Source organism: Arvicola amphibius, chromosome 3 (genome assembly GCF_903992535.2).
Source record: "Arvicola amphibius chromosome 3, mArvAmp1.2, whole genome shotgun sequence".
Taxonomy (NCBI): Eukaryota; Metazoa; Chordata; class Mammalia; order Rodentia; family Cricetidae; genus Arvicola; species Arvicola amphibius.
This window is the reverse complement of record NC_052049.1, coordinates 126,267,740-126,293,578: the sequence shown is the minus strand read 5'-3', so window position 1 is coordinate 126,293,578 and position 25,839 is coordinate 126,267,740. Positions and strand designations below refer to the sequence as shown.

General features: G+C 54.4%; 1 protein-coding gene across 1 annotated transcript; it reads right to left on the bottom strand.

The window, feature by feature from the left end:
- Window positions 1-1,666: 1,666 nt before the first annotated feature.
- Window positions 1,667-23,851, bottom strand: Sema7a (semaphorin 7A (John Milton Hagen blood group)). The gene is made up of 14 exons (XM_038323508.1): window positions 23,674-23,851; window positions 10,253-10,395; window positions 9,719-9,760; window positions 9,312-9,404; window positions 9,021-9,108; window positions 8,761-8,871; window positions 8,065-8,204; window positions 7,367-7,551; window positions 6,488-6,596; window positions 6,198-6,396; window positions 3,518-3,645; window positions 3,178-3,332; window positions 2,977-3,038; window positions 1,667-2,662 (listed from the first exon to the last, which is right to left on the bottom strand). Exons 1-14 carry the CDS (start codon window positions 23,849-23,851, stop codon window positions 2,301-2,303), a joined length of 1,995 nt encoding a protein of 664 aa, XP_038179436.1. The 3' UTR covers window positions 1,667-2,300.
- Window positions 23,852-25,839: the final 1,988 nt, after the last annotated feature.

The following is a 25,839-nucleotide window of genomic DNA, read 5'->3' as shown; positions in this document are numbered from 1 at the left end:
TTCCGCGGATCCAACACCCTCTTCTGGTCTCTGCAAGCACCAGGCATGCATATGATGCACAAATATATATGCAGTTGGTGCACAAACATGTATGTAGTAAAGCATCCATACACATAAATCTTGGGCGGGGGGGGGGTGTTGTTTTTCTTTTCTTTCTTTTTCCTCTCCAGAGTTTGTGTGTGTGTGTGTGTGTGTGTGTGTGTGTGTGTGTGTGTAGCTTTGGAACCTGTCCTGGAACTCACTCAGCAGACAAGTCTGGCCTCAAACTCAGAGATCCTCCTGCCTCTGCCTCCCCAGTGCTAGGATTAAAGGCATGTGCCACCACCACCCAGCTAAAATAATAAATTTTACATGGGGTAGAGAAAACCAAGCTTAAGGTAGGTCATTAGGGGGAATATCTGGGCTCCTTTCTGAGCTGTCAGGTATTATCCCCACATCTATCCTTAGTCCTGACCTCCATCCACTGAGCAGCCTCCTCATCCCCTCCCCTTTCTTGCCTGCCTCTGCTCCGGTCCTTTCACTAACGGGATGCTCGAGATAGAGCAGAATGGCATGCAGCCCCCTCTTTTCCTAGCAGCCTGGCCGAGAGCAAACAACCATTCTTTGGTCCTATCCTCGCCCCACCAGCCTCTTGCACATAGTCTTCAAGCGTATCCTAAAGGTCCTCACTGGTCAGTTTCCCCTCTCAGATGGGTCCCTTGAAGATAGGGTGGCCTGGTAGCTGCCTCTAAGAGAGCCATCCTGGCCAGGTCTCCCAGGGGAAGCAGGGACTTGGAAGGTAAGCAGTTCAAGCTACGGGAGGAAAGGGCTGCAGGCTTGAGGTTTTCTGAGTGGCTGCAAGTTCACATCCTCCAATTCTGCCCCTCATTGACTGAGATCCTCTGTGTCTGCCTGCCAGCAGAATCACTTGGGAGAACCAAGACAGTAATGCTCACAGACAAGAGGCACCAAGTGACAAACAGGAGGCTCACCCCACTCAGCGCCACCGGCATGGAAGACAGGGAGCAGGCAGAGGTAAATAAATAGCTTGTTTATTAGTAATATGTTACATTATTAAAGTGCATTGAGAAGAGATAAGGGACGGAAGCTGGAAGGCCCCCGGCCCCAGGCCCCACCCCAGACACAGCTGGAGAAGGGTCAGCTCTCTGCTGAAATCCATGGACTGGGGGCAGGGAGGCCCACTTGGAGAGCTAGGCCAGGGCCATCTCCACGGGGATTTTCACAGTTTAGCCTAAGTTAGGACATGTCCTGAGCTGAAGGTGGGAGGCTAGGAGCATGGAAGCACAGCCCCTGGGGAAGGGGGCTGAAGGGAAGGGAGGAGTCTCCCCCTGCCCCCCAACCCCCAACGCCAAGGGCAGAGTCCTGGAACCTCCCCCTGTGGACCCGGCTCCTCCTTCGAAATGACCACGGCAAATCTACCTAGGGCTCAGTTTTCTTCTTCGCTCTCCCCTGTCTCCCTCACCCACCCCTCCCATAACCACCCACACTGGAGGCTCATGCCCTCAGACTGGGCTCTCGGGGCAGAGCCAGCTCATGCCACTCTCTTCAAACCCATGCCTGTCTCTGGACTCCAATTCCATCCCAGGGAGCCCCAGCCTGGGATGAGCCCCCACCCTCCCTTCCCAAGCCCTCCCTCTACCCGCCCCCCAGCATGTAGTTTTGGTATTTCATACAGATGCAGTCAGAAGTAGCTATACATGAAATAAGCCTAACATAAAAATAGAGCTTTTTCCGTCCTTCCGTCCGGAAAGCAAACATCCTTCAATAAACATGCAAGGCGCTGTCCGGTGGGACCCAGGCTGTAAGGGAGGTGCAGAGGAACAGCCTGGGTCTGCAGGAACACTGGCCACCCAGCAGTGGGGCAGGGAAGGAAGCAGTTGGGCACAGTGGTCCCAAAGGACCCAGGCCTGGGCCCCAAGGTCCAGAGATGGGGGTCCCAGCTTCCTTCCCAAAGCCCACTGCCAGGCTGCTGGGCTCTCAGGCCAAGTGCATCGCTGCATGAAGTCAAGTGTGAGGAGATTTTGAAAAATAGTCTCGGGAAGATAAAGTCTGGGGTCGCTGATGGCCCAGCTTCACAGTCGGTGCCTTCATTTTGCAGTCCCTCACTGTCCCTACCCACCTGGGCCCCAGCAGCCGCCTGCGGCTGGACATCTCCAGGCCCTTTGTCCCCCACTGGATCATTTAGTACCCCTGGAAGAATCGGTGGACAACGAGCTCCCGGGCCGGCCGGCTGTGAGTGTGACTTATTTCTAGTACTCCTGGGCTACAGAAGCCTGGGGTGCACCATGCTCCTAGAAGCCCTAGTGAACCAGCAGGCCAAGTATGAGTGTGGGCAGGATTCCCAGCCAGAAGGAGGCGGCCAGGGCCCGAGCGTGGCCCATTAGCTGTTCAGCAAGAGCTCTGTCCTCAGGCAGCAGCTCCCAGTGCTGAGCCTCACGGAGGTAGGAACCCTCTTGGGCCTCACAGCGATAGTGACCATACTGACGGGCCGTGAGGTTCTCGATGAAAAGAATGCAGCTAGGGCTTTGGTGGCCTGGCTCACAGCTCTGTTCCACATTCTCCTCATGGCGCCATAAGTAGGTGGCGTGGCGGGACTCCATGGGGCAGGTCAGGTAGTATCGAGAGTTTCGGGCCAGGGAAACCTTTTGCAGTGGGGCATCGTCTGTGGAAGAAGGGGAAACAGGCATGAGGAGGGGTCAAGAGCACCTTGGGAGCCTCTGATTTCTGCAGATGAGGCTTCTAGAGCAAGGCTTCTAAAGGAACAGGGTAGAGAGGGGTGGATCCTGACTTTTAGGGTTTTTTCCTTGCATTCTCCCCCACCCCCACCCCTCTCATAAGCACCCTATATCATGCGAGTTCCCTCAGCAAGACAGGGTACAGGGCCTCAGGCCAAGGCCATGCCTCCTGCAGATCAAGGGATCAAGGTAACTGAGACTTAGCTCTGCTGGGGCCCAAGGGTAGGATTAAATGAGATACCTGGTTTGGGGTTGGGACAGTCTTTGTGTGGCTCAGCTGGGTTAACAGACTGCAGCACTGACCTAGAAGGAGGAGGAGCAGATATCAGCAGATGGGACGCTGCAGCGCAGCACCCCACTTGTCCTTATGTGACCCCAGAATCAGTGCCTCCCCATTCTCAGGTCCACTTTTCCTTGGGGCAAAGGGATTAGTCCAGTGTACCGTTGGGAACTGTAGATAGACACGCAGCGGTCCTGGTCCCAGCCGCAGTAGGGATCTCGGGACATGAGGCAGCCATGGCAGCCCCCGCTGTAGACCTCACACATGTCCAGGGGCACCTGGCTCACTTCCCACTGGGAGCTCACGTATAGCTTCCGCTGCAAAGAGAGCAAGCCAGGGTCAGGCCAGAGCCCTCCACTGGGTTCTTGACCCTTGACGAGGGGTCCTGCCACCTTGGAGGTCCTTGAAAGGACATGCAAACTGCAAACAGAGTAGCCCTCTCCCCCCTCCCCCCAGCTGTCTGGGTGGTCCCAAGGGTGCGAGGAAGGGTGGGACAGCTCACCCTGTCAGCATCCAATGATATGGCCTGGATGGCAGCTGCACGGTGGAAGGGCTGGATCTCCATGATGTTGAAGACGAAGCTGTGTCCCTGGTCCCCTGATTCCACCACCTTGTGAACAGTGCCCCTGTCTATGGGTAATGAGCAGAGGAGAGGGTCAACAGATGGAAGCCCATATCAGCCAGACAACCTTCTTCAAGGCTGGGCTGCGAGGAAGACACTGGCGGGGAGGGTTTAGGAGTCACGGGTCAGGTGAGTGTCACAGGACTGGGGTAAGTTGGGATGAGGACAGCTGAGTAAGAAGGAACACAGAGCCCAAGGGCAGCCGGAAGTTTCCAAGGCTGATCCCAAAAGGCCATCCCCTCCATGAGTGCCCCCAATATGCCAATTGGAGGCTGCACAATTAACAAGCGCACTGGGATGGGCGCGTCACATTACCTTGGTTACCCCTTCCCTCCTCTGCCCTTTGAGGTAGGCGTTGTTATCTCCCCTATTCTGCAGATAAGGGAAGGGAGGAGTAGAAAAGCTGTGATGTTTGCTCAAGGTCACACAGATGGTGAACAGCGGGGAGCAAATTGGAACCCAGATGGGTCAGAACCCTACCTCTGGCTTTTTTTAAACTTGCCTGCCTCTAAGGTACTTAGGGGATACACTGGCTTTAATTGTTTATTTTAGGAGTAATTTTAGATTTTCAGAAAAGTTGCAGTGATAGTACAGAGTCCTTGCCTAGCCTTCTCCCAGTTTCCCCAGCTGAAGATCTTACATAACCAGAGGGAATTTGTCACAACTAAGCAATTGACACCAGTGAGTTCCTATTCGCTCAACTACAGACTTCATTTGGGATTCTTGGGTTTTTCCACTGATGTCCTTCTTTTGTTCCCGAAGTCAATCCAGGATTCCACGTTGCTCTTAGTCTTAAGGGATATTTTAATTTCTGTAAAAATCTTAGATCTGAAAAGAACCTTGAATTCCATATGAGGGCTCCCAAGGTCACATAACCAGACCGTCTGTCTCCGTTGGCACCTGTTGGGGACTAATGGGTATTCTCACCCTGGTCCTCCTAATCCCACCTCAACTGCTGTCCCAGTTTCTAGAATAGCCGCTTCCTTTTCTCTTTCCATCCCATTTCCCAGGGCATTATCTGCCCCAAAAAAGCAGTCAGATGATGTCTATCTGAGACAGTTCCTCTAGGCTTAGTGTTTGAACCGGCAGGCTTTGAGATGTGGCCAAACACTAGTTGGACCGGACAAAGCTCTAGACACAGCCCCTGCTCTCACCCCAGACACACAGACACAGATACATACAGACAAGCAGACACACAGCTAGTCCCCATTATAAGAGTTTCCAATCTCTGGTGAGGACCTATAGAATTTTTTATTTTTATCTGGCCCCAATATTTCTAAACGCTGCAGGCTCTAAACTGGTGTCTCTCCCATGGGCCACCAGGAAGATAAGAGATTCCCTCTCTGTTCCCTGAGTATACTTCCAGCCCATGCACGTAGGAAGGGAGTAGCAGGGCTCCTTGGGCTCAAGTCCAGCCTTCCCCATACTGCACTGTGTGACCTCCCTTCCCTTGTCCCCAATGTCCTGTGGGAAATTCCTCTCCTTGAGATTTCCAGGAGCCAAACAATGACCCAAGACTTTAGCCTCCAACCAGGCCAACTTGGCCAAGGAAGCCCCAAAGTGAAGCAGCAACAGGAAGCCACTTCAAAGAGTATGAACAATTGAGGGACGGGGCCTGGGCCCTGAAGAATGGTCCCAGATGTGTGGGGTCCTTTCTAGTCTCCAGGAAGGCCTGTGGCCAGGCCCACAAGATCTCCAAGGCTATTTTCAGGACACCACCCCTGTTTTGACCAAGACCTGGGATGAGGAGGTAGAAACAAACTAAACTCAGGGTATACAGAGGCTTTCTGGAACAAAGGAGCACCTCCAGGGCATTCACTCAGCCTCCCTCAGGGAGGCCTCTCCAGGAAGGAAAAGGGAGATGCTATCTCAGGCCTCTATGAAGCTTTGCCTTCTGCAACTTCTTGCAGTCCTACCAACTTTTTAAATGCTTCCTCTCGCCTGCATAGCCCCAAAGTCTAATGGAAGGCCCATGTTCCTTATTCTGCAGGACAGAGGCTCCCAGGAGGCCCAGCGCTCAAGCCCATCCCCCTTCCCACCCCCCAGCTAGCTTCCCGTGTCTCTTCTGGTTCCTTCTCTGTTGAGAGAGACACCTGGGCCAGTGCTGAACCTGGCTTTGCTCATGCACCACTCTTCTGCCTCAAGCTCTTTAGTGCATGCTTTTCTCTCAACTCAGGAAGCTTCCCCTTTGCCTCACCTCCTCCAGGAAGCCCTCCCTCTCAGCCTGAGCATCCACAGCTCAGTACACTAAACCCTGGTAGCTCTGTCCACTCAATTCTCTGTTAACACCTAAAGGCCCAAGCAACTGTTACCTACAGGGTTCTTTACACCGTCCATAACTTTTGTTTTTCTTTTTGTTTTGTTGTTTTTAAACAGGGTTCTCACTGCATAGTGTGGGTTGGTCTGGAACTCACTCTGTAGACCAAGCTAGCCTTGAACTCACAGAGATCTGCGTACCTTTGCCTCCTGAGTAGTAAGATTAAAGGTATGTACCATAACAAAGAATGGTTCTTATCTATTTTTACAAAGTAAATCAGAGAGTTCTGGAACAGTCCATCACCTGTGGTTAGATAAAGGACATGGAAGGTCTCTCTATTGCTGGCCTGCATGCGGTGGACGACCACCTTCTGGTAATGGTACTTAGAGTGAAACAATGGTGTCTTCAGTGGCCCCATGGGCTCCACCCTCTGTGCCACCTCTGGGTGACTATCAGCAACCTGAAAGGTTTCTGTTGGTATGGGTTGCTTTTTGGGGAGGCACTGGAAAAGAAAAAAGAAGTAGGTTAGTAGGGGACTGGGAGGCAAGTCCAGGAAGAGCTGTGGTCTGGGTCGTGGTTGGTCGACAGCTCACCATGCCAGGTCGAGGGTTGGGAAGGCCCATGTGATAGCCCTTGAGTGAAGAGGTACGGAAGACTTTGTCGATGTCACCAAGAGAATACACACAAACAGCCGAGTAGTTCCTGCAAGGATATACAAGCCACCTTAGTAGGGGGCCCAGGATACACCCACCTCCACTTACCCTGGTCAGCCCCATGCCAGACAGAACATAATCATAGCCCTCGGCCTGCAAGCTCTGTGAGCCAGGACTGTTACTGAAGCAGAGCCCAGTGCCTAGCATATCACACAAAGTCGAAACAGGGGAGGAACAGAAGGAGGGAGGGAGGAAAGTTCAACTAAGTTCTCCCCACTGCAATCTAAAACCACAACCTTGGGTTCTGTTACAGCATCACAGAGTTCAAAGGTCACCTTTTCTAGTCCACCTGAAGAAAGAGGAACCCCACCACAGGCTAAGTCATTCTCTGGGCCCTCCAGTCACAGGCTGCAGGGTGCTGAAGCCTCAAAGCCCCGACCTCCATGCCCTAAGCAGTACATGGCTCCATCCACACATTAGCCTGAGCAGGGTTCTTCTCCACCCCCAACACTTGTCTGCTTTGTTTTCAATCAATGAAACTGATTAAAGAGTGTGAATTATCAGGCAGTGTGAGCAGGTGCGATCTCACCCAGCACCCCAGGAGAGGGCTCTCAGCCTTTTCCAGGCCTAGTATCAGCTTTGAGCACACACATGCCAGGACACATAGGCAGGAATGAATCAGGGCCTAGGGCCACACACCATGTGCACAGAGGCAAAAATACAACAGGACACGCATCACATTGCCTACGACCACCACACCTAGTAACAGCTCAAGCCTTATGCCCGCTGTCTCTGCTAATGTCATTAACTACTCCTCACCAGGGGTTGGAGAAAACACCATAGACCCTGGTGTCCCTCCACTGGCCATTGGGGTCAGGGAGCAAGAAGACATCCTGCAGTCGATTGAAGTTCCTGTTGGTGGCTGGGTCACTGCACACCAGCATGGCTTTCAAGAAGGTGTTCCACTTGGAGGCAGACAAAGAACTCTCACCACCCTGGTCCCCCTGGAAGGGCAGAAGACAGAAGATGCTCCTCAGTACTTGCCTGGGCTGCTTGGCACACCAAAGACACCTGCTGTACCCAGGCTACTGAGGAGCAAGGCAGGTTACCAGGGGCTGATACCTGTGAAGACTTAGACAAGCTTTCAGGTGGGCTCCAGCCTGGTGTGCCAGGACCCAGTTGGGGTCTTGTGGGAGAACATTCTCGGTCCCCCATAGCAAACATGATCAGACACATCTGATACTTTCACCTATGCACACTTGTACAATAACACAATGCAGCAAATCCACACAAACACACACATAGGTAAACACACAGGTACTTATGTACTCACATATTCGTACATCCAATATGCACAGACGCTAAACCACATTCATTCACAGGTACATGATACCCTGTGCACACAAATTCCCACAGTGTCATGCATGCAACACACACATATATGCACACTCACCCCTATTGTAGATATGCAGACACATTTCTCACTCACCCAGCCACCCCTCACACAGCTGGCTCACCCTGCACAACTGGGCCACTCGGGACACATTGAGAGGAGCCTCTGGGTTCTTGTCAGGATTGTCCTCCCGGAAGAAGTAGTAGATCTTGTCATCATAGGCTTGGTCTTGGTGCACAATGGTGGCCTTGATGAACTGTGGGTCTGCCAAGGACATGGGTGATAGGGTATGAGGCCAGAAACTTGTATGGGATACCCATTAACCTTGCACACCTCTCCCAGATATGTATGAACTGAGAACAGCACTTAAGGCCCCATGGGGCCCTCGATTCTAAAGCAATACCCCACACCTGTTATGTCCTCCTCTACAAAGATGTCATGGGCCCAGGAGCAATGACTTCATGCCTGGGGACTGCAGGAAAGCCCCTGGGGTGCCCATGTCACTTCTGCCTAATCAACAGAGCCTTAATGAGGAAGATGGGGCCCTCTGCCCAACACGGGCTCATGAGAAAGATGAACTTTGGCTCTTGAGCCTCGTGCTAGGTCTGAGCTTCCCCTGTGTTTGTTCCCAGAATAATTCAGACCTCTCTGGCCCCACAGCCTCTTCTCTACGATTCCTCCTCCCCGGCAACTCAAACTCCTCAGTCCTGGTTGTCCAGGTCTGTGCCTTTCAGGGAGTCCTCTTGGAATACATCAGGATAGAATCTGCCGTCCTGGACATGCGCACCCCTTAGTCCACCCTGAACCCAATCTGACTCACTCTGCATGACTGTATCACTTGTATACAGCTCACTCTCGCCCCGGATGCGGCGGAACCGAGGGATCTTCCCATTGTATTCCTGCTTCCGGATGGTGGAGTACACTTCATCCCCTGGAATAGTAGGAGGACATGTGGGTAACGGCAATAACTTCTGTAAGTCCTTCTCCCAGGCTTGGGCCACTGAACAAGGGGCTGACCCTCCTACCCCGAGCCTGGTGTATTAGCCCCCTCCCGGGGCCCCTGTGGCAATGCTGTTTTACCTTCAAACAGAACCAGGGAGTTCTCATCCGGGCTGAAGGGGGCATAGCCTTTCATCTCACCAAGTGGCACCACCACACTGTCATTCACCTGGAGAAGATCAGAGGTACAGATGACCACGTGACCACCAGCCACTGCACCCAAGGGCCAGCTCCCCAGCCAGGACCCTATTCTCCCAGAGACTCTGCTCAGGGTAATGCCAGTCTCAGAATCCCCCATCTCTGTCTGGCCGTGAATGGCTGACACCAACCCAGGAAATGAGGGCTGCTCAGGCACATGGGAAGGGTTCTCACCAAGTTCCAGCAGCTGGGCTTCCGGGCATTGGTGCCACAGACCAGCAGCCCATTTCCCCGCCTCTCTAAGAGAGTGATATAGTTCTCGCAGTCCTGTGTGGGGTTAGGAGACTGTTAGGTGAGTGGGAATCGCTGGCAGGCCCAGCAGACACTAGGACCCTCAGTCTTAGGAAAGAAGACATCCAAAAGGGTTGATCAGCCACCTAGGCCAGCTGACTCTCTCCCCGCTATGAACAAGGCCAATGTCTCCCCCTCTAAATAGGGGCCCTAAAACTGGGCCAAACTCCCCCAACCCCACAAATCTGGAGAATACAAGGCCAAGCAATGTTCCCTCCCTTCCTCCAACTCTCAGGATCTCTTTCTTTCCAGGGGGCCCGCCTTTCCCATGGTCTGTGCCTCCCACTCACCTGCTTGTCCTGGCAGGACCCCTTTGGAGAGCCGATGTTCACCTGGAGGAGGGGAGAAGTGTTAGTCCCTTTTCGAGGGATGAGACGGTCCCTGAAATGCTGTCCATGCAGCCACAGGACAAGCCCTGGATGAGACCGTTATTCTCATCTTCCAGGAAAGAAATTGAGACTTGGCGAGGGTAAGCAGATTTCCCAAGGTCACACAGGCTCTTTGTGTGATACCAGGGAGCAGAACCTAGCAATCGCAAAAGGCAGGCTATGGGTTCCCGAATCCAGCTTCCCAGCCTGCTTCCCCCATCAGCACTACCTGCCTGGCCATGTGTTAGCTCCCAGCTTTTCTCCTCATACCCTGACTCCACTCCAAGTGGACTTCCTACAGTAGCTTCCCCCAGGAACTGTGTGTGAAGTTATGGAGATAGAAGGACCTGTGTAGAAAGATGTGCCAGCTCCTTCACACTTCCTAAGGGCCCTTACCAGGACCAGAAGTCCGGGATGAGGAAAGGGAAGGGGAGGGCAGAGGAGACCCAAGCTCACCGTGCGCACGGAGGCGTTCTTGCCCTCGGGGAAGTTGAAGAGGTAGACTTTGCCACGTCCACCCACCCATACAGAGAAGCTGCCCGGCTCATGGAAAAGCACGGTGTGGGGCTCAGGCTGGCCAAAGTCCACATGGTCCTGCCCTGTGCATGAAAGAGAAAAACACCCTGAGCAAGAGAACCCTTGAGCTTCCATGGGCATATCAGACTCTGCCGGTTAACTGATGCTCCAAGCTCAGGACACTGAGGCTCAGAGACAAGGCCTCTGAGGTGAGCCTGATAGAAAGAAGGCCACGGTGGGCTCCAGAAACCATGCGTCCACACCCAAAGTCACAGTCCTTTCCCCACAGTGTGTGCTTTCTCACAGTGAGGGGCATTTTAGGGACCCCGGGGAGAGCAGACGCCTTTCCCAAACACACACACACATTCCTGAGAGGCTGGGCAGGTACGGGAAGACCATCAGCTCCGTCCTGTGAAGGAATCTGCAGGCTGGTCCATCTCACTCTCAGCCTTTCCAGAAGCCAACAGCACCCCACTTGGAGTCCCAATTCCCAGGCAACCATTTCATTCACAACTCCAAACCTTCCTTTGAGAAGTTGTCTCTAACCACTCCTGGCTTACCCTCCAGCCCTTAGTGGGCACCATTACAGCCCTGAAGCAAATCTCAATATCCATTCCTCCCCATTATACAGTATTATACAGTCCGGAAAACAAACCAAGGAATAGACGGCCCAAGAATACATGAAAGCGGATGGCTAGCACCCCTAAACCAACACTCCTGCTTCTGTCTCCTGAGCTAACCTTTAGCCTGATTTCATCCACCCAGATGCCAGCTCCTTCTGGGGCTCTCTTTCCCAGCAACTCTGGGACAGGGGACCTTCAAAAAGTACAGCCTATGCCTTTCAGAAGAGGGCTGACCAGGGCAGTTTTGCCCCAAAAAAGAAACTGTCTACAGCCGCCACCTCCAGAGAGAAGCTGTCTCATCTTTAAGGACATTGTTGAGGTTGTCCTGGTTGCAGGACTAAATTACAGGGATGGGATGGCCTCTGGCTATGCCCTGGGCACTCAACCATAGCCTCTGTCCCCTGACTCCTGATTAGCCTGGGCCTCACCCCGGAATCGTCTAACCACTGTTTTTTCAGCTGCTGCAAACTCTGAGACAGCCAGCTTGGCAGTAACACCCAGGCAGGACATGACCCAGTCCAAGCAGAAACAAACCTGCCGGTTCCTCAAGGTCTACCTTACATCCTCCTTGCTGCCACTTAAGCCATTCCTACTGATCCTGCATCCATCCGGAGCAAGGAATGGAAAAAACATACAGCGTACAACTCGTTCCCTCGTTCCCTGTCCTGAACACACGCTTCTTCACAGCCAAGTGATCCCAGACAGACAGTAGGAGTCATTCAAATTCTGCAACTCTGCTGTGGCCTGGCTCACTGCATAGAAGAGAGGAAAAGGAGGCCCCCTGAGGGACAAGGCTGGCTGGCCCAAGGTCACATCAGCAAGCAGGACAGATTGGTTCACCCAGACAGTATCAGCTCTCAAGAACATTCCTGGAGATGTGAGCCAGGCTGGCTACTGAGTGAAGTGCTGAGTCCGCTGCCCTCTGACTGGCCTGACTCTCCTGGGGCCATGCTACCAACAGCCTGATCCAGCAATGCGGGTGGGGAGGGCCGGTCAGACACCCTACCTCTTATACTCTGGACCCCAAAGCTGCCTCTCATTAGCCCCTGATGCGCAGGGCAGGGACTGAGAGTCCAGCTCTGTGCTGCTGTCCAGATAGAGGTGCTTAATAGTGGCAGATCCTGGGCACTGTCCTCTAGCTCTCTTCCAGCTGGGATAAAAGCGTAAAGCTGGGGTCAGCAGCTGGCAGACGCTCAGTCTCTCCGACTCACAGCTTTCCTTCCACCCACAGCCTAAGCAGCAACCTGAGCAGCAAGTCCCAGGCGGCACAGATCCCCTTCCACTTCCCGGACATGCAGTCCAGGAGCCGGGGGAAATGGTTATTGGGCTATTGAGACCCACAGCCCCAACGTCAAGGCAAAGAAACACTCGCAGGCCCGGGTTGGTCGCTTCCAAAAGACTCCTTAGCTCCTGAGCATCTGGATCAAGGTCACACTCCCCAGGCCTCAGAAAAAAGCCAGGTTAGGTGAATGTACAAGTCAACTCAAGCAGGGTAAAGGCAGCAGTGGGGACCATGGAGGGAGCCTTTGTCTTGGAGGTAGCAGGGCTGTGGGAAGCAGTCCTGCAAGAGTCAGAGGAACCAAGGACAAAGTATAAGGGGATACTTGGCTTTCCTCAGAAGTGTAGGTACGAGGCACCCATACCACAGAAAGCTCACTAAGCAGATGGTCCCAGGAAGGAGCTCGGGTTGCTCCCCAAAAGACCCACAGAGACTATGAAGGTCAGGGGATGGGACAGTGTCAGCAGCTGAGTAAGGGCAGCACTCCATTGATCTGTGAGCCCGATCCACTCAAACCCTGGCAAAGTCAGCGTGGGGGAAGGCAGGGACTGCTGGTCCCATTTTTACAAACGGGAGCTCCTAAGCTCTGCCACACTCTCATCAGCCCTCCAATGACTCTCAGGTTCCTGTCCCTCCCAGATCTGTGTCTGCTGATGTGTTACGGACTAGGGGAGGAAGGGGATGGCACCAGCTCAGCCCAAGGACAAGACCTTGGCGATTCTCCACCCCGGCCCCAGCCCAGGCTCCCGCACTGCCCGAGGCCCTCAAAGGGCCTGATTGTGCCCGGGAAGTGTCAGGGCAGCAGTTCCATGAATACATGAAAGAAAGCTTTGTTCAGGTCGGCAGGAGCGGGGGCTGGGGGCTCCGGGCAGGAGGGCTGCCTGGAAGTGAAGGCAGCAACAAGGCCTCATGGCAAGGATCACCTCAGAGAGAGCTGGGCCAGGCGCTGCCTAGGTGGGGCTGAGAACGTTGGAGTCTACCTTTAAAAGGTTCAGGCTCAGTGTTTCCATCCCTAAACACTTTCTTTTGGCTGCCTTGTGAATCCGACGATATGGGGAGACAGATAAAAGCTGGATTGGCCAGGAATGGGGAAGGGCTATGCAGGCAGAGGAAAGAGTGTGAGCAAAGATGGGGAAGCTGACTGTGTGGCAGGTACAGAGGACAGAGGCCACATGCTGCCACCTGAGAGAGAACTAATGAAAGAAGAATCCAGAAGGTTAGGCCTCAGTGGTGGGGCAATGGCTCCAGCTAACCCAAGGACATACTGACCCACTGCCCATCAGCCTCCCCTACTGCCTGCTACCAAGGAGCAGGGCCAAGAGTGGAAAAGCCTCCCATCCTCTGGCAGTCCCCCCACCTCCCACCTCCTGGCTCCCCCTGCTTCCTTTCCATCCTGTGTGTCTAAAAGGAGCACCGTCTGGCACCGTGTCTCCCCCCTCACTCCCCGGCCTGACGCATTAGTGGCTGACTAAGTGGTAGCTAAAAGCTCCCAGAATAACCAGGGGTTCAGGCAGGGGAGGGGGCTAGGGGCACACAGAGAGGACATGGCCTCAAGGCAGGCTGGGCACAAGAAAGGCCACCTCCACCTCATGTGATTCAGAGCCAATCCTGGCTCTCCTGAGCAGAGCAAGAACATCCCTAGGCTGTCCCGTACCTAGCTGGACTCCATGGTTCGTAATACCCCGCCTCCTCACGGTATAGGGTTCATAAGGCCTAGCCCCAGTTCTAGCCAAATATAAGTGCTGGGAAGTGACCCCATGCAGACACAGCACCCCCGCCAGGGTGCCAATGAGGCCTTGATTCTTTTGAGGGGGGAATCAGGCTTGAATTCCTTCTGGGAGCCACTCCGCCATCACTGTCCCAACAGCTGACAGCTATAGGAAGTACGGGTGTTTCCTTTGGGGAAGCAGTGGGTTTTCTCATAGCATGTCTGCCTAATGAAGGATCTGCCCTGCTCTCATTCACTCGGGATGCTGTTGCCATCTGGTTCTGTCATTCCCCATAGCCTGGATGCTTGTGAAAGAGGGAGGGAGGGTGGGAAGGGTGGAGTGAGGGGTACCATCCACAAAAGGAACAACAAGGGCTGGTCCTTGACCCACTGAACCCATCAGCCTTGAATGCTGACCTCCAAAAGCCCTTGGAAAGTGGGCAGAGAATGGCAAGAATGTGGGCATCCTAGTAGGGAATGCCTGAGTCAAGTTGCCAAGGAGCAGAAGCCTGGCCAATCACAGACTGGGGACCCAGCCATAGCTGGCAGGGACCTCCTCCCACACTTGTGTCCCATTTTGCATTTACGGGCCCACTCACAACCTCACCTGATCACACATGGGCAGAGAAAAGAACAAAGAGCCGTGTGGTGCTCAGGAGTCAGCCTGCAGACTCTCTGCCCTTTGGAATATCACTCTGCACACCAAGCTGGGAGATGCAGAGGCCAGGGAGGCTATGCCACTGGCCCAAGGGCTAATACCCAAGGGAGGCTCACAGACCTGGGTGCCCGTGATGCCACTGCATCTCTCGAGTACCACACTCAGGGCTTCGAGAGAACAATGTGAAGAGAAAGAAAAACTGCCCCCTGGCATTTCTCTGCCATCCCTCTCCCCGCTCACCAGGCGCAGAATCACTAACTTGATGAATGAATGAAGGGAATCATCCACTCACCTCCCTGATCTCCCAACAGGCTTTGGTGACCCAAAGGCATGACTAGTGAATGGAACTGTGGGTGCTGAGCAGGGCGGTGAAGAGAAACCCTTCCACTGGTGGCAGATTTGTTCCCAGGGACAAATGTTTCATTGGCTCTGCCTCTTGATAATGGCCAGGAAAGAAAGGCCATTTCCAGATGGCACCGACCTGGTGCTAAGAGCAGATTATGGCTACTATCAGGCTCCTGGCAACACCTGCGCAGGGCTGGGCTCTGACAGCTGCCAGACAAGTGCTGTGCCAACACAGGTGGCAGTCACCCTCGTAGAGGAATGAGACACCCACCCTTATTATCTGCAAGCTGTAAGTCACGGCCTACACCCACTGCCAAGGTCAGCCATGAGTATGTCTGAGGGTGTCTCAGGTGTTGATTCGGGCTTGGCTCTAAGACACCTCCCACCGTCTTTGGCATCCAGGCAGCTGGTTGTGGTTGTGAGCTGGGGCAGGGCCTTCCTGAGTTCAGTGTCACCTTCTGCGGCTGGTGGGGATGGGGGTTACTGGTTTGTTGTGGCCTGGGTTTTATGACCCATCATAATTCCAGGAACAAACACAAAATGGTCAAGAATAAGCTCACGTCGTTTTGGGGGAAATATGAGTCTATGCATGCTGAAGGAGTCAGGTGCAGCCTTCTGAAAGTAGAGAGACAGTAAGAACAGCATCCTCATCTGCTTCCACTGGGCTAGCCCAACAAATCCCTACCACCCTGCCAAGAAGCCAAGGCAAAGGTCTGCATCCCCATTCTACAGAGAGGAAAACTAAAGCCCTTCCCAAACCACCAAGGGTTGGAATCGCTTGCATACATCACTGTGACCAGAAGATCAGAGGGTTTTGCTGCTGGACAAAGGAACTGATGAGAAGTACATTGAGGCGGAGGGAGGGGAGCTGAACTGAGCAGGAGTCAAGGGCTCAGGTGGACATGGAAGGCATTCGCAGAGCCCAATCAGAGTAAAGAGGGGCTCTAAGCTCAACCCCAGGAAAGGCAGGAAGCCCAGAGCCAATGCCACACCGTATCTAACTCCTATCCATTCTTTGGCCCAGCAGATTCCCAAAGCCCTAAAGGTCAGCTAATGGCTGCTTCAAAGCACAGAATGGGCAAAAGTAGAGAGTCTGTTCTTGGGCCCAGAGCCCGGGCTGGGGGGGCAGGAGGGCAGAGGATGGCTACCTCAGGCCAGCAGGGAGGGAGACAGGTGGAAGACTGTGGTGAGACAGAAGGTTCTCAGCCTCAGCTTTAGCCTGGACCAGCAGGGGACACAGTATGAGGGCAGCCAGCCAGCACAGCCCGTTAAGGAGAACTGGCAGGGGCTGGGGTGCCAGAAATGCATTCCAGGAGAAGCCAGAGATGCTGCAGGAGGAGGAGGAGAGGGAAAAGGGCGGCAATGATGCGTGAGGCTAGCCCTAAGCCCAGCGCATCAGAAACACCGTCTATCTGCCAGGTACTACCCTAAGTGATTTTCAGGCCTATTAACTCAGCAAGTCGTATGCTGCCTAGTCTCTTATTATCTCTGTTTCACAGATAAGGAGTATGAGGCGCAGAGAAGCTAAGCGACATATCCAGAGTCACACAGCGGAATGTGCAGTAGAGCAGAGGTTGTTGATACTCGTTCCAGACTAACCCTGGAACCTGAGCTTATCCTGCTGCACTCCAAGGCTGGACTTCCAGGGGCAGTCTTTTCTATACAGCCAAGGAGACTGAAGCCGAGGGAGGCTAGAGCCCGGCAAAAGCTACTTGTCATCAGACGCCTGACCTCTTTACTGTGACAGCTTGGTGAGTGTGTATGAGTGAGCATGAATATATGCAGGTGCAGGTGGGGCAGGAATATAGGGTGCAGTGTGTCACCTTCACCCTAAATGCTAGCCAGTATGACTAACTGGAAGGTTAAGTCTCCCGGGTTCTCTGGAGGAAGGAAACGTTGGGGCTGGGTATGCACACCAGCCCTTCTCTACCACATACCCACACAGGTTCCCGGCCAGCCAGCGCTCACTAAAACACTCATCTTCTCCACCCTGGCTCTAACAGGGAACTCACCACAGCTCCTGATTGCCCATCCCAGCAGGGCCCAGTTCCCCAAAGCAGGGCCGTCAAGGCTCTCTATCTCTGAGCATCTCCGCTATGGCTGATTCCCATCTCCATAGAGCCTGCGATCACTGACTGCCCTTGTCCTTTCTCTGCTGCGCGTGCATCTCATCTGTCCTTGAACACCTAGCCCAAATCCCCTAGCTCCGGGAAGTGTTCCAGGCCGATGCAGCCCTCACTACACTGCCCTATACTCCCTGACCGTGCTCCAGCCACCATCTGCTCTTCTCTTAGATGACACTGTGTCTGGTGGGATTTCGCCCGAGGTGTGGGGTACTGTGAAGAAGGGTCCATCGCCCATTGCCAGGGCTGGACAAGGTAGGGTGGTTCAGAAGGTAGGAAGGAGCAGCCTCCTGCTACTCTTCAGAGGAGCAGACATCTCAGAAGAGGTTCGTGGGCCATCTATGGGGTGCAGTGTTTATCATGGTGACCTTACTTGATAGGCTGAGCCAGAGGGAGTGCAGCAGCTATACCAGGCCCTGTGTCCCACCCCCTTGCTCTAGCCTGGTTCTTTCCTTCTCCTCTCCTTGACTGTCTCACCCACACCAGCTTTCAGCTGCAGTCTTGGCTGTGCACTCCTGACTTCCCAGGGGCCCCTTTTCCATCACAGGCAAGAGCCCTACCCCTTAGTCACTAACTGCTCCCTGGGGGCAAGCACAGGGTTTCTTTTGCTTTCAATTTCCCAGGAGCTGAATCCAGGTGCAGGCAGGGGTCAAGGGCTGGCTGCCCTCTTCAGTGAGGGTCCCCAGGATGCTGGCCCAAAGCCCGGGGTCTTGATTAGAAGCAGGGGTACAGGATCAGCCTAATCCCCAGGCTGCTGTGGCGGTTAAACCCAGATTAGCCTAAACCATGACACAGAGCAACCCGCCCCCTGAGACCTAAACTCTGCTCAGCAAAGGCCAGACATGAGGTACACGGAGCCGGGTCGAAATCTGAGGGTCTAAAGGGAGTGTGTGGTCTTGGTGGATGTGGACAAAAAGTCTCTGGGCTCAGTTACACTGGCCAAGGAGGTAATAATAGGCTTTCGAAGCTCTCCACCTAGAAAAGCATGCGAGCAGATGGGACATTGGGAAGGGGCAGACAGCTGGGCCACCAGTCAGCTCGGAGCAGAAAACGCAGCCCAAACTCCAGCTCTCCCTATTTTGCCAGTGACCTAGAGCAAGTTCTGCCATGTCTGGGCCTTAGTTTCCCCATCTGGGGCTGAGGTGGTTAGCCTCTTCTCTCTGACATTTTTTTTTTCTCACACCCTGAGCTCTGTGTTGTTAAGCTGGGTAAGCTGAGGACAACTCGAAAGGTTCCTCAATGAAACTGAGAAAGAACTGACAGGGAGAAGGGGGACTGAGGAGGAGGGTAGGAATGGTGCAGAGAAGCAGCTCTGGGGCAGCAGTGGCTGCTGGGAAGGAAAGGAAAGAAGGGCCACAAGGTGCCTATCAGGCTCAGTAGAATGTCACAGAGGAGCGGAGGGACCTTGAAGAAGGCAGAGTACAATCTACACATGGGACAGTGGGGCCAAGGCCTGCTGGAGGGAGAAAAGGTCCTGAAGAACCTTCCCTTGTAGGAGGGCAGCAACTTGGGACCTTGGCTGACTAGGGAAGGTAGAAGTCTCCAATCTCTATGGAGCTGGGACTGTGGCCCTTTACTTTCTCCTTTCTCCCCCTCTGTCTGGTTCACTGAGAGCCAAATCGTCATACACCTGGCAGCCAGGCCTCCCTGCAAGGCCAGGGCAGGTCAAGAGCCATGTCTCCTATCCCATAAGAGGAGGCAGGCCTCTGGGATAACCAAAAAAGGAAACTAAGAAAAGCAGAAGCCTTTTGGAGCAACTAGCAAGAGGTAAGGGAAGTATGGTCAGTCTCTTATGACACAGCAGCCCTAAATGAGGGGGTGTAGAATGACGATGTCAGCTGAGACTCCAGCAGGAAACTCTGGGGTCATCCATTCCTCATGACTGCCCCCTGCAGGATGGGCCTCTCAGCCCACCTGGTCTGGTACGCCTCAAAGAGAAGTGCGCAGCTTATTCTGTTTCTCCCACGTGTAGAGAACCTCATCTTCAACCCAGAAGATGATCTGTTCTCAAAGGCTTCCCCTGGAAGGGGAAGCTGGTCAGAGGAATCGTGTCTGCCCTGTCCTCAATACAGGGCTTGGATACAAGGGGATTTTTTCTGCCTCAGAGGACACACAAAGAAAGGGCATGGCAGGCCTCCTACCTGAAGAACCCTCCTCATAGTCAGGAGTGGATGGGGAAGGTCCTAGTGTCCCTGGACCCCCACCACAACTTCCCTCAGGGACCTGGGACAGGCTTGCCTGCCACTGTCTTTCTCCAGAAGACTGCCCAAGCAGGACAAGTGGCCAAGCTCAGATATCATCCCCTTCAAGAAACCTTGCTGAAGCCAGCATATGATGTACATGCCTTTAGTGGAGGCGAAGACAGATGGATTTCTGGGAGTTTAAGGTCAGCCTGGACTACATAGGAAGTTCTAGGCCATCCAGGGCTACACTGTGAGAGTCTGCAGAGAGAGAGAGAAAGAGAGAGGGGGAGAGAAGGGGAGAAGGAGAGAGAGGGAGAAAGCTTGCTGGACCCCTGGCCAAAGCTGACTCAACACTGTCAAACAAGTACTTCTTTTGCCCTTCCTCATCCAGCCAACTCCTGTCTCGGCCATCTCAGCTTTGCCACTTCATCTAGAAAGCTGGCTAACTAGCAGACTTCCTCAGCCCCCATGGCTACCCTGTGCTCTAGGTCCTGTCACATCTCTTCAGTGTCTGTACTGGTTTATCCGCCCACTCTGCCTATCTACAAGGACACCAACTCATTGAATTTCTCTGCTGGACCCTCACGCCCAATCCCAGAACCAGCACAAAGCCGGACTCAGAAAAAGCCAGACTTCTGCACACACTGTTGAGTGTGTGTCCACCCTTGAGGCCATAAGCCAAAATGCCATTCCCTGCAACTGACCCTTGACTTCTGGCCCATGATAGGAAAGAGAAGAAGGACGCAAGACTCCAGGATTTCCCCTGACCATCCACCCAGAGTTTTAGTCACTTAACACTAAGATCTGAATGGGCCACCTCGGTCTCTGCTCCGCCCTCCTTGTCCCAGAGCAAAAGGAATCTGGAAGTATTATGGTCCAGGAGTGAATGAGACATTACAGACATTACCTCTGTTTTGGACATCTGAGGAAACTGAAGTTCAGAAAAAGGCAAGGACTCCCCCAAAGACACAGAGCAAATGAAGCCAGAACAATTAGGCCAGAACCAGGCTTCTGACTTTCCACCCATTTCTACCCAAGGTGCCAGAATCAACTTGGATATGTTCCATCAACTATCTGCGGCCCCACCCCCAACACCTGCTCTCAGAATCTTCAGTGTTCAGCACAGACCCATCACAAAACTTAGCAGGGAGCTTCTGGGGACACCACCAAGCATCTCCTCCAGCTTAGGAAACTCCTTTTCCTCTTGGGGATTGCCCCCCCAGTTCTGCAAGGGGGGTTCACCTTGAAGGTGATGAATTCATCTAAGTCCCCAAGAGGACAGGGATTTCCATTGGAAATGCTGATGCTTGGGGAGCCCCAGCTGTGACCTCATCCCCTGGAGGAGGTGATAACAACCCCCCTTACCCTGGGGAGCCGCCCCTTAATGGCTACACAACAGCTCCCAAGTCAACAATAACATCCTGTTGTTTAATTGGGCCAGGGCGGGAAGAACCAGCTGGGCAGGTAGACTGGAGACTGGACTGTTTGCCTGCTGTGGACAGGCTCGCTCTGCTGGGGGAGTCACCACCTCCATGGGCTTCTCCTCCAATTATTGGTGGAGCAAGGGAAGAGTACATGGCATACACAAGCATGCAGGCCTCCTGCCACCCACCACTCACTCATATCCCCCTCAACCCCACCCCCACCCCCCCATCACCTGCCACTCACTCATGCCCTACACCCCCCACTCCCCAACCTTCCATCCCCCATCACCTGCCACTCACTCATCCCCTACACCCTCCACCTCCCCACCCTTACCCCCATCACCTGTCACTCACTCATCCCCTACACCTCCCCACCCCCACCCCCACCCCTCACCCCCCCATCACCTGCCACTCACTCATCCCCTACACCCCTCCACCCCCACCTGAAGGAAGATCAGAGTCACACATTTACATCGCCAACTCTAACTCATGTTGCTAAATGTAACTCATGTGCTAGTGATGTGCTATGGGGACATCCTCGGAGCTCTTCCTGCTCCAGCAACCCCTGGGGGTCAAAGACAGGTGCAGAGCTCAAGGATACCCAGCAGCCTGCGATGGGATACCCTTCCCCCGGGTCCACGCTCTTCTGCACCAGGCGTTCATCTGGTTGCTTAACAACTGCAGTCTGGGACCCTTTCAGAATCCCCTATTTTAATCTTTCCCTAAGGCTTGGCCGTGAGGGTGGGGGGCCAAGCAAAGAAAATAAAGACATTTCTATACCTATCCAATCCCTATTCTGTTTTGACCTAAAATCTAAATATATGTCTTGTAGAGAAATGGCTACAGGGCTATCACCATCCCTAGGTCTAGTCATCCCTAAAGATTCCTGTCCCATCCACTGGTAGACAGAGACCTAGGCGTACTGTAGAGCTTGGGAAGGTCTCCCTCTCATTCCACGCCTGGGTTGGTCCTATCCAATCTCCCTACTATCCGACTGCCATGTGTTACCCCATAGGAGGCAGGAGGCAGCTGTCAGTCGGGCACACTATCACCAGCTGGTGGCCCTAGGGGGTGGGGGGCAGGTGAATGGCAGGGCCTGTCTGGTCAGTGGGGCACCTGGCACTTGTGAAGGAGATTGCAGACTGTCCTTGGACAAGATTGGTGAGTGTCTGGTGGATCCCAGCCAGAGGGGGTCAATAGTGCATTACCAGTGTGGTCACAGCCGTGAAGAGCAAGCAAGGGAAGCGAGGCATAGGATGGGCTGGCAGCTTGAAAAGCGGGTAAGAGGGCTGAAAGCAGCTTTAAATAGCCTCAGGGTAAGTAAGGACTAAGTGCCGGGGATAGAAAGGTATGCATTAAGTGCTAACAAGTGGCTGTGCATTAAATATGCGGTGGGGAGATCAAGCAAGGAATTGGGGGGACAAGCGCAATCAAATGAAAGGAGTTTGGTATAGAGGGAGATTCCAGAACACTCAGACAGCCATTTGTCTCCTCCGGAGTACTCATGTACTATGCTGTCCGAGACACAAGGGGACAGGGGCAAGGTAAAATGCTGGCAGGACAGAGGAAAAGAGACTAAGTGGGTACAAACGCGGGGTGTGCAGGTGTCCAGAGTTCCAGCTAAGCTGTTCTTCCACTGAGTGCATCTCTGGCTGGATGGCGAGTTGGAGACCAGACTACCTCATTCATGGTTGGAGAAGCATCTAAATCCTTCTCTTCTCCCTAAGTCTGGACTAAGACAGGTTCAGGGTCAGATCAGAGCCCCCACCTGCACAATGAGCGCCCACACTGCCCAGTGACCTTGGGCAAGTCACACTCTCTCAGCTGCTGCGGCAGTTCGGGTCACTCATTTTATGTGGATTCCCCCCATACCCTGCTAAGAATACCTGCCCCAGATAATGTTCAGACTTCCGCAATCCCTGAAAACTGCCAAGGCATCAAAGGGTTCCCAGTAGGGACAGATAGGACTAGTACCCCCCACCCCAGTCCCCGTGTGAGTCTCCCTTCACCACTAGGGGAGGGGCTGCAGAGACGCCAAATTTGGGTACAGAGCTGAGTTTGCCTGGGGGCGGGGAGGCGTTTGTGTGCAATGCAGGGGAGGGGAGCTCCGTCCCTAGCGGCAGAAAGCCTCCAAACCCAACCTAGCCAGCTTTCTGTCCCACTGTACAGAGATCTGAACTGAGATGCCCCAGGGGAAGACTCCAGTCTGTCAGGTTCTCATATTCACCACAGCCCTAAGGCTGCACACCCCCCTCCTTATATATGCCGCTTGGGGGTCCCAATGGCCTCGCCCCACCCAATGGGCACTATCCCCCTCCTCGTGCTAGCGCCAATTTCTGGTGACAACTGCCACGTGCGGGCAAGGGGGGGAGCGGCTGGTCCCAGCATTAGGGAGACAGCGCCCAGGTGCCCCGAGCCCCGGCACTGCACCTTGTCCCGGATAGCCGCAGGGTGCCCACCCCCTTGCCTGGCCCGCGCTCCGGGCCGGGGCGGGGGCGGGGGCAGGCGGCGGGGTCTTTGTTCCCGCAGCCGGAGCGCAGCAACGGCGGCAATGGGTCCGCGCCCCCTTCACCAGCCCAGCCTGAGCCCCGCGTGCCAGCAGAGCCCGCAGCTCGCAAGGAGGGGGTTGGGGTGAGGAAGCTGGCCCGGGGAAGGAAGGGTCCTGCATAGTGGACCCCACGGCGGAGAGCCAAAGCGAACCTTGGCGAGGCAGGGGCCCGCAACCTCCCCCCCGCGCTCAGGCGCTGCGGCTCGGGCTCGGAGCTGCCGTTGGACTTGGAGCGCCACTTAGCCGGGCCCCGGCCCCAGACGCTCGCTCGCACGCTGCAGCGCTCCAGCCCGCTCCGGCGTGACAGGACGCACACTCACATACACTCACCCGGACCCACACGCTCCCTCCGGGGCCAGCCCAAGACCTGCAGAGCTGCGCACACGCACTCTCTCTGGGTGCCGCACACTCCGCACCCTCCCTGCACAGCGTCCGATCCCGCGCCCCGCCGGCCGCGCGGCGCCGCCTACCTTTCCAGACGGCGGAGATGCGGGGTCCGCTCCTCGAGTGGCCTTGGGCGGAGGCGGCGGCCACCCAGAACAGCAGCAGCAGTGGCTGCCGCAGCGGGAGCCCGAACCGAGTCGGCGGGCTGAGGACGCGGGCGCGCGGTGCGCTGGGGGCGGCACGTCCGGGAGGAGGAGGCGTCATCCCGCAGCCCCGGAGCGACAGCGGCAAGCAGCCGAGACTGAGCCAGCGCCCGGCCGCAGGCAGAACCTAGCGCCAGGAGGCGGAGTCATGCGCCTGACCCCACCCCACCCCTCCCCCCCCCGCCCCTCGCAGCCTTTTCTAGCTTTGCCGGTGGCCCCTAGCTTGTGCGGTGCTCGCTGCTATAGGAGAATCTTCGCCACCCGCTCTCAGGCAACTCCACTGGGAGAACCCAGCTGCAAAGAAGACAGACTTGTGATCTGTCATGAGGAGCAGGCCCCATCCCTCCTCTGGGCTTCTGTTCCACTTCCCTCGCCCCAGTGGAAGGAGAGGCCTTGGAAATCTATAAGGACCTCTCAGCGCACGGATGAGTCTAACACCGGACAACCCGACTGCAGCCAGCTAACTGGTTTGGAGTCAGAGAGCCATTCTCAGAGAATGGGCTTGCCGGAGTGGGTCCCAGCTCTCTGCAGATCCTATCAGCTCGGAGAAAGAGGTTTTCCTCTGTGGAGGAGACAGAGGAGGTGGATGCTGTGTGGGGTGCCCACAACGCCCCACTATTGCTCTGCCTGAAGGAACACTGGGAATTTTTCATCTTGGCCTGGCTCCCTCCTCTCCCTCTCCTTTCTCCTCCCTTCCCCAGCCAGCAGCCTTCTGGGCTGCCTCCCCCCAGCCAGCTGGTGTATGCTCAGAAAATCCAAACTCATTTCCATGTGAGCTGAGGGGGATATAATTAGGAAGGCCCCTTCCCCAAGAAGAGCGCGAGGGGCACATCCTGCATGCCCAAGACTCACAGTCAGGGAGGCAAGGTCAGACCATTTGAAGGCATTGCTTTCTCTGCTTAAGGCTCAGCTACCTACCAAGGGCAACCTGATGACTCGATGGTGGTGGTGGTAGTGGCGCCCTCAGAGGGTCCAGGCCACAGTCCTTTTACAGTCACTTGAACAGCCCAGGGAACTCTGTCATTAGCTTACGGACTTGGAGCCATTTGCCCTTTGTAAAAGGGTCTGCTGTCTGCCTTGGGCCAGAGATGGCTCACCTCTGCTTGTACCCCAAGGAGCCATGAGTGAAATCCATGCAGCTCAGCAGGCTCTTACCTAGTGCTTACTGTATAAGGTGGACAGAGTGAGGGAGAGGGAACGGAGTAAACAAAGGCTTGACCTTCAGAACCCACAGACCTAGACGTACTGAGCATGCTGCAGACACAGGCAAAGACACTGGGCAGGATACCCTGACCTCAGAGTCAGCCAGGAAGGTTTTGATAACATGAATCTTAGCCCTGCCAGCTGCACATTCTGCTTCTAGCCGTTCTCTCCGTTCCTAAAAGTCCTAAAGTACCCGAGCCAATAAGGTGATCTCCAGCATTGGTGTGTATGGAGGGGTCTAGAGACACTGAAGGTTAAGTGTAAGTTCCTTACACTATACCTGGAGCCACTAGCTCCATGATACCCAGGATCATACATCCAGATCGAAGACAGCTGTAGACAGCCCATGAGCTCCTTCCCAGACCTGCACTGAATCCCTGTGGTCCTAACGCTGGGAACCTAACTGAACCTGATCAGCCCGAGGTAGCTTCTAAGAATGACACTTGCTTTCTAGCCCAAGTACTCACTTGCTGGGCAAGTGTGGCCTCCAGTGTCATTTCTGTAAACGACTGAGGTAAGTTAAGAAATCACCTATCCCTGTCTTTAAGAACCAAGAACTAGAGCATATCTGAAATGAAAACAGTACCCATGTGCACAGAAACTCATAAAATGCAAAAAAAAAAAAACTGCTTCCACCTAGATCATTCCCATCAAACCTGCATAACTCCATCTTAGGGAGGAAACTGAGGCATACAGGACAACAGGGATCTGTCTGAGGTCAACTGGAAATGAGTGAGTCAAGACAGGAAGTCAAGTTTTCTGACTCTAGTAACAATTGCTAATAGTGTGGTTACTATTACATGCTATGCACATTTCTCTGCCTCGTTCTAACTCAGTGTTCATGAT